Below are 8,926 nucleotides of genomic sequence, written 5' to 3' on the forward strand. Positions count from 1 at the left end.
GTGTGTGTGTGTGTGTGTGTGTGTGTGTGTATGGACTTCAAAGACTATGTGGAAAAATTCCATTCTCTTCTAGTTCCATTTTTCCATGCACCGTTAAAAGATCTTTCATATATATATTCTGCTTGAGGTTTTGGGCATCAAAGAGAAAGAGGGTTTAGACTTGCGCCCCGTCAATGCCAAGCTCAAAAACACAGAAGAAAGGGGATCTAAAAATACACAAGCAAGCAAATAAAATATTTATGGGGCATGCACAGTCAAGAAGGTACTCAGTGTCACTGAGAACAATTTGTGTACAAATTGTTGGATGAGAACCTACACTGTTGTGTAATCCCTTCACTGAAAACACAGTAAGATGTTATTAAAAGTACTACAGTACAGAACTTTACATAAGCTATAAACATTTATGCTAATATATCTGGGCAGTTATGCTAATATATGTATATAGGAGGGCAGTTCGCTGGCAAGAACACATTGTTAGCAGTTGGCTCATTTATATTAAAAAGGCTTCCTTTAAAAAGAACCAAAAAAATTTAGCAAACTCGCAACAAAACCACAATACAAAGTTAAAAAAAAAGAGACAAGTTTTAATGCAAAAAAAAACAAACTTTTCTCTTACCTTTAACAACATAACCCCCAAAGAGAATCCACATAGACGCAATCAGGGATCCAAAAGCCAGCATGAACCCAATAAACAGCCAAATCCGAGCACCTTGAAAGGAAAGACCACTTTACCAGAGTTGCTTCTCCTATGTCCAGTAAGCACAATCAAACCTTCCAACACGAATGCAAAAACCCAGACAGGCTGGACGGACACACACTCATACCTCCCCCAACAAGTTCATGGAATTAAGAACTTTCCCCCAAACTCTAGAAGCCTCCTCAGATACATGTGGCTGTGAAGTTGATTCTGATTCAGTGACCCTACACAGGGTTTCTGAAACTGAATCTCTCTGGAAGCCTGATCTCTCTTCTGAGGAACACTGGGGATTTGAACTTCTGGCTTTGGAGTTAGTAGCCCAACCATTTAAACTGCTTAACATTTGCCCACTGGAATCCGAGTTAAGTGGGATTCTCCATGACTAATTTTCAGTTTAAGGATGTAAGCATATATCGTAAGATGCTGTGTGCTCTGATTTACCTGTTTGGCCCAGACAACCTTCACTGTAACTATCACCGCGGACTTGTCCATTTGATACTGCATTAATCCTGTATAAATAAAATATAACCAAGAATCAGGGTCTCTGCCTCCAGCAAGTAACTATTTGTGACGTCTAATTACCAGATACAATACACTAAAGTTGTTCACATTTAAGGCATACATGTCTAAGGGGTCTTGAATAATGGGTTAATATGACCTTAAGCAAGTCTCTTCCACCAAATGCTCAGATGCAGTGGTTGTGCGCAGCAGAATCAGCATCACTGAGGAACTTGTTAGGGGAAACAACATTTCTAAATGTTCTACCAGAACCTGGACATGAGATCCCAGAAGCTCCAGGAAACAAACAACACTGAGTACGGGAAAAAGTCACATAGGAAGCAAACGAGTGTAGTCTGGATCTGAGGAGGTGCTGGAGTGCAACGTGAGGACGCACATTTGAAGTTTCCCAACACCGAAATGACATAATACTTGGTTTTTCAGGGAACTTTTACAGACTTTTTAACTTTTGTTCAACAGAAATGATTCTATGAAAATGGGACACAGATTATCTGATGTTAAGATATCTTATTCCTCTGCTCAAAACCCTCCAATGGTTTTATCTCAACTCACAATGAGAGCAAAGTCCTTAGAATGCTTTCCCAGACTCTATTCTAGATGCCCTTTCTCCTCTAACTCTCTGATCACATGCATGACTACTTCCCCTGACCACATCACTACAGCCACACTGGCCCCTTGCCCTGCAGCAGCAGTTCTCAGCCTTCCTCATGCCACGACCCTTTTATACAGTTCCTCATGTGGTGGTGGCCCCCCAACCATAACATTATTTCTGTTGCTACTTCATCACTGTCATTTTGCTACTGTTGTGAATTGGGCAACCCCTGGGCAAGGGTCATTTGACCCCCAAAGGGGTCGCGACCCACAGGTTGAAAACCACTGCTCCAAAGCCTTGTCTTTGTTGTCATGTTATGAATCTGTCTTCTTTCTCTCCCACAGCCAAGTCCTCTACCATTTTTCAGCCTTGTTAGAGGTCCTTGATATTTCTAGACTCCCTATTAGTATCTACCCCCTTTCTTTACTTTCTTTTTCCCCTTATCACATTCCATTATCTAACACACTATAGACTCACCTCCTCTCCCTGACACCACTGCCTGCCTCTCTCATTAGATTGCCGATGCCATGAAGGCATGGGTCTTCTCTGCTCTCTGACTCTCTCCGGAAGAGTGTGGATGAAGAAGTAAGCCTTCAGACCAAGTACATGGTTCCCGACGGTAGTTGGGAGAAGGTGGGAGGCAGAAGAAGGAGAAGGAAAAGAGGATTGCTGCTTTTCTTTAGAAGCCATTCTCTATTATGATTTGACTTTAACAATGGCAGATACGCTAGTTTAATAACACTTCAAATTCTAAGTAAATCTGTGAGAGCCGAAACGCAATGGGGCTGTCTCATTATCCAGGTCTCAGGAGTGTTCAGCTTTGGCCAGGTCGCAGACTTAACACTGTGGCGTGGTGCTCTTTTACTGGGAGTATTTGAGTTTTCTCTCTGACAGGCCTTTCCAAGGTCTCCCCGTGCATGCAAACACTCCCGCTTTGTGACAGCCCGTGTGACGAGTGCAGTAGCACTGGCACTTACATTAGGAAGGCGATGGTTGCTATCACACCACAGGCATGGTAGGAGTGGTTGAACTCATCCATAGTGGGATAAATAACAGCTGCATCAATGATAATCCACCAGCCTGTAAAAAACTAAAACCAACAAACAAAATGAAAAGTGGTAAACTCCAAGAGAAGTGACAATAATTTTGTATCTTACAGGTTAGAGAGCAACATCTAGGTGAAGAGACTCCATTGGATGACTTTCAAGTGTCCGGTACAAAATTTGCACATGGCTTAATATATGGTTCTATATTAGATCCTCCTTAAATCTGTCAGCAATTAATATTAACATGTACTTATTTCCCAAGTCCATTTTGATCATATTTGATAAAGACATCATACAGTCTACAATCTAATTTTAGAACTAGGAACAAGTAACAGTATCTTTGGCAAAATAAAGGAATAAAAATTACTCAGGCATCAACCGGCAGAAGTATGATCTACAGCTGATGCATTAAGATAAGCCTTTAGAAAGATATCAGCATCAGCTATGAAGAACAATTATTGTTGGTACATTTTACATTTGATGGCGGTATCGAGAATTGAAGGAAGGAACAAATGTGCAAGCAGGCTTTTCAGTGGGGTGTCCCTCCCTCCCAGGACCACAGTCCAAACAATCGACAGAGTTGTAAGTGTGAAGCTAAATTTAAGTTTAAACAACTCATTGCTATCAAGTCAAAATCCAATTCGCAGCAAACCTACCAGAACAAACACAGTGGTGTCAGGGAGAGGAAGTGAGTCTATAGTGTGTTAGATAATGGAATGTGATAAGGGGAAAAAGAAAGTAAAGAAAGGGGGTAGATACTAATAGGGAGTCTAGAAATATCAAGGACCTCTAACAAGGACCTCTAACAAGGACCTCTATCAAGGACCTCTATCAAGGACCTCCAACTCTGTAATCCTGGAAGCAGCCTAGCAGACCTGTCTCCTCTCGGTTAGCGGTCATGAACTTAACCATTATGCCACCAGGACCCCTCAATGTACATTAAATATAAAATTATAATTTACCTTAATTTAGTTCTGGGTATATCCAGGGCAAATATGTAATGAAAACTATAATGAAAAATGCAGTTATCTCTTATCATCTGGGCAGAAACTACAGTAAGAGGACTGCAGTGAAGAGAAGTTACTTGCTATGGTTCTTTTGTACAGACTTTGCTAACGCCCACACAGTGACAGGGTGTGAGTATGCAAATAGGGTGTAAAGGACTCTCACTCAGAGAATGGTCCGTTTTGTCATTCCAATGGGCACAAAAATGCGCCATCTTACAAACGGGACGAGTGCATCCTGAACCATCAAGAAAGAAATGCAACCAGCGCCTGCACCTGAGATGCCTGCTTGAAGTGGTGGGGCAGCAGAGGGCGCAGCCCGGGCTTGATGAGACAGACCCGAGACAAAGCAGGGGGCTACACACAGGCCAAGAGATGGAGCAGTGGGCTTCCCAGGCCATGGAATGAGTAAAAGTGAGTGTCCTTGGGTGGGAAGGTGGCTGGGGTTTCCCAGCACCAAAGGAGCTCCGTGACACTTGTGCTTGAGCAGAGCAAAGGCCAAGTGGCCTCAGGGCCGATAGGCTGAGGCCCAGAGAGACATGCCTGCCTGCATCAATGAAAGAGGCACTGCTGTGCACAGATGGGCTCACTCTGTCCTTAAAGGTTCCTGACCCTCACTATGCTGGGAAAGATACAGGATAATTACTTTCGTGGCTCATTATGTTGGGAAAAGTACAGGATAATTACTTTCATGGGCTATACATGTCCAGGGTTAGTGAGGAGATCAGAGATTTAAACTCAGATTTTTATTCATTCTTTTATTTCAAATTCATTCTTTAGAGTACATCATACCATAAATTCATAGACCACAAACATCAGCTCCCTTCAGGAATTTGAAGTGAAAATAAGAATTTTATTTACTATAAATTACTTCTAAGTAATATACTTGAGTGAATTTACTGTTATTTTTCTATGAGATTGAGAAGAATGTTAACACTCAATTGCTGAGAAATATTTCTTGACTGACTTGAACGTTTCTGTCTCTTAAACACATCTTGCTAACTTAATGAGGAGTCATAATCCATACAGTAAGTCAATGTATAAAACACAATGTCTCATTATGGCCTTTTTGTTATGCAGCTGAAAAACCCAACCAATTTATTACTTTAACTTTAAAACCTAATTTTAGTTCTCAAAACAGAGCATTTTAACATTTACAAAAATAAGTTCAATGGTCCGAAATAAACAGTACCTATTTTAAAACATCACACGACCTTCAAAACACATAAACACACTACAAAGTCCAAGTACTTACTAGAACACCAGCAGCAATGGAAGCAATGGTATTGCGCTTTTCCCCCCAATCAATGCACTCCGAGCATCTCAGGCCTTCTAGAATCCCAGACATTTTTTCAGGTCACTTAAAAAAGAAAATATTTTTATTTACTTGCTTCAAGTCTGACTGTGTTCCCAGAAGATAATGCACACACGGCCCTGAGATAACTTAATAAAGGTGTTCACATAATTATATATGTAATAAATGTTATAAATATGTAATTACACACAGGGAGTCACACATTCCCACAGTGCCTACTGTTCAAAATTCCTTTTGGCTCCACATACTTCTTCAGAATATATAATGTAGCTTTTGACTAATTTCTATGTTCTAAATTGGGAAAGTAAAATTGGGAACCTTTGGGTAGTTTTTTAAATGTTTCATTGTAGATTGGGTGAAAGTTTGATGAGCTGATCAGTTTTCCATTCAACCATTCAGATTCTCTCTCTCTTTTTAAGTATTTTTTAATATAAAAGATAGTTTTATACAGTTAAGTAAAACGAACAAAGCTAAGTACCCAAGTACCAGAATATTTTTAGTCACTTATTGACCAACTCCTGACAGCTGTCACATATTATTTCCAAGTAGTCTATTAAACTAATTTAGGTAAATCTTCTCATAATTTATTAAAATGCTTATTAAGACACAAGAGCTCCTCTCTATCATTACGACACCAAACTAAGTTACATATTTCGACATGGACAGTTCAGGGCACTAACAGTGGAGAGTCAATGTAGATCTTATCTGGGTTAAGCATGTATTCCGATGAAACGTGCCTCTCTTAGGCAGTTACGCATTTTGTTAGTGTACATGTGTTTCTCCACACTCAGATTAAGAGATGAAACACTGCAGGGGCAGGTTTTACCTCTACCCATAGCACTCCCTTTCACCCCACCTTTTTGGAGTCACTTCTATATAAAGCACATGTATTTTAATTTAAGATTGCGAGATAGGCAGATGATACAACCTTGCTTGCTAAAAGCAAAGACAGCTTGAAGCACTAACTGATGATGATCAACTACTAACGTCGTCAGTGTGGATTTACTCAATGTAAAAACCTCATGACTGGACGGCGTCATGAGAAACAGGGAAGAGATTTAAGTTGTCAAGGAGTTAGTCTTGCTTGGATCCACAATCAATACTCACAGAAGCAGCAGTCAAGAATTCAAATGACGTAACACACTGGGCATATCTGCTGCCCCCCAAAACCAAAAAACCCTCTTTATAGTGTTAAAATGTACGGAGGTCCCTTTGAGGGCTAAGGTTCACCTGCGCCACGCGGGCAATATGTTTAATCGCCTCGTCTGCCTGTGAAAGCTGGATAATGAGCAAGGACGACCACTGGACAAAACAGATCCACTTAAATTGTAGGGCTGTGGAAGAAAACGGAAAATACCATGGACGGCCAGAGAATAACCACGTCTATTTGGAGGAAGCATGGCCAGAATGCCCCTTAGAAACAAGGGTGGCAGCAGTCCATCGCACATTCCTTGGCCATGTTCTTAGGACACATGCTTGGTAGTGTCAGAAAAGAGGAGATGGACTGACCCAGTGGTTGCAACAGTGGGCTCAAGCCTGACACACGTGGGCTGGCAGTGTTTCGTTCTGTTGTACACAGAGAGGGTCTTTACAAGTGGGAGCTGAATCAATGACACCCAACAACAGCGTACAATTCTAACAGATGGGAATACTGAGGTTAATTCTAATTCAGACCCCAAAAGACACTACTACTATTTAAACAGCCGGAAATCAAACCTTCTGCTATCCAATCAATTCTGAATCACAGCAACCTTATAGGTCAGAGCAGAACTGCCCTGCAGGTTCCCAATGCTATTATACATCTTCAAGGATGCAGACTGCCACATCTTTCTCCCAAGGCTGGTGGCTGTGAACCCCTGACCTTTTGGTTGGCAGCCCTATGTTTCAACCACTGTACCACGAGGGCTCCTGCAGTTACCATAAATCCAAACCCACTATCATCAAGTGATTCCAGTTCTTAGCAGAGTCTCAGCTTCATCCTGCATATCCAAATGGTCTTAATGAACCACTTAAAGGAATACTTAAAGTATTCCTAAGACACATCCTCATCTTATCTCTATTTCAGAGTGCAAAAAGTATTATTATATTGATAGCCTGTCAATAATCAAGGAACACCTAAACTGCTAGAGAAAGCTGAATCTACCCACAAAACTGTTACGCTTGTTGAGGAGCCCTGGTGGCACGGTGGGTTACACATGCTGCTAACACAAGGTTGGCTGTTCAAATCCACCTGCCACTCCACTGGCGAAAAACGAGGCTGTCAACTTTCGTAGAGTTGCAGTCTTGGAAACTCAGTTAGGGTCACAGTGCGTCAGAATTTACTAGACAGCAGTGAGTTTGTTTTTTGGAGAAGTATTAAATCCTAAAAAAGGTAAATGAAGTCGAATGATAACCTTGCTTTCTTGCATTAAATATTAAAAACTGTTGATTAAAAGTAGGGCTAACTCTTGGGACAATTATTAGATGCCATTTTGAAAACCCACTCCTTTTATGCTTCCCTGGGAGAAATGGCAGTCCGGTGTACTTTATCATGTGGCAGGAGCGCATGTAGCTTTCTTGACTGCCACACTCTCGCCCAAAGTTGGCCCTCCGGACTCTCGGAATTCGGGGTCCAGAGTGTGGTCAGAGCCTTGGAAGGTCTGGGAAAACTGTTCAGCTTGGTTCCCTCACTGTGTGACCCGGACAGACTACAGGGCTCTCGGGACCTCGGATTCCCCACCTGTCCAAGGCAGGAGGTTGAAATGATTTTGAGGGCTCCTATGCGACCCGGGGGAGGGGGGGGGAGGGCGTGGTCCCACTTCCATCTCCCCTACTAGCCGGGCAGGCAAGGACGTAGGCGCGCCCCCGACCCCCGCCCCTGCAAGCCGGCCTCGGGACGAGAGCTCGGGCCCCGGGGGTGCCCCTGAGAAGAGTTCATAAGCAGCCCGGAGAGAGCCGGCGGAGACCCTGTCAGCACGCCTGCCATCCGCAGTCAGTCCCGGCTCCTAGCCCCAGCCTGGGCGGCCCTTCCCCTTCTCCACACACTGCGTGGGGTACTTACGTCGAACCCAACCTGAACAGGAGGTGCGGGGCCTGCTGTCGCGCCCCGCGGAGCCGCCTCAGTTTCTCCTGGTTTCTGCTCAGAAAACAAAACAGGCACAGGCCTTCGAAAACCCGGATGTCGCAGCACCGCCCCCCGGGGCTCGGCTGCGCACGCGCACGCGCACCCTGGCGGCCCCGCGAGGGGCGGAGCCGGGCCGGAAGTGGGCGGGCTAGGAGGGAGCCACGCCCACCGCGCCCGCTCCGCCGCCCCCTGCAGTTGGCGTCCGTCCGTCTTCGCGGTGCTTGTGAGGACGTTCCCGGAAGAGTTAGTTCGAGAAGTTGCGAGTTGTTCCAAGTTTCGAAAGGAAGGCCCCGGTTCCGCCTTCCTGTCCGACTTGAGTGAGCGTGGACCGCCTGTCGACGCCAAGCGCGTGCGGGCGGGAGAGGCGGGCTCGACGAGGGCGGGCCTCCGCAGGTGGGGAAAGCGCTCGGACTCTAGCCCTGGGGGGTGCACTGTTTGTTTTCTGGCCCCGCCTCCCGGAAAGGGCGGGGCCTCTCCTGTGAGGCGGGGGTCGGCTTCGGGGCGGGGGTCGCTGTAGGCGGCCGGTCACGACTCTCGGCCTTTCCGTGGGTGTGGAGGCCGCGGTTGTAGGCTCCGCGCTGTGGGCAGTGTAAGGGTTTTTGGGGCGCGAAGCGGAATTAAAGATCCAATTGGTAAAGTTTTAGAAGCAG

General features: G+C 44.6%; 1 protein-coding gene across 2 annotated transcripts in view; it reads right to left on the reverse strand.

The window, feature by feature from the left end:
- TMEM50A (transmembrane protein 50A) overlaps positions 1-8,316 on the reverse strand; it is a 20,596-nt gene extending 12,280 nt beyond the window's left edge. For both annotated transcript variants that reach the window (XM_045299175.1, XM_004705097.2), the window contains exons 1-5: positions 8,214-8,316; positions 5,114-5,218; positions 2,786-2,898; positions 1,139-1,206; positions 617-709 (exon numbers count right to left, since the gene is read on the reverse strand). In XM_045299175.1, the coding sequence (XP_045155110.1) occupies positions 617-709; positions 1,139-1,206; positions 2,786-2,898; positions 5,114-5,206 (367 nt within the window). In that variant the 5' untranslated portion in view covers positions 5,207-5,218; positions 8,214-8,316. The remainder of the gene's footprint in view (positions 1-616; positions 710-1,138; positions 1,207-2,785; positions 2,899-5,113; positions 5,219-8,213) is intronic.
- Positions 8,317-8,926: the final 610 nt, after the last annotated feature.

The sequence above is a fragment of the Echinops telfairi genome, unplaced genomic scaffold (genome assembly GCF_000313985.2).
Source record: "Echinops telfairi isolate 266 unplaced genomic scaffold, ASM31398v2 ScPeMD7_7457;HRSCAF=8495, whole genome shotgun sequence".
In the NCBI taxonomy this organism is placed as follows: Eukaryota; Metazoa; Chordata; class Mammalia; order Afrosoricida; family Tenrecidae; genus Echinops; species Echinops telfairi.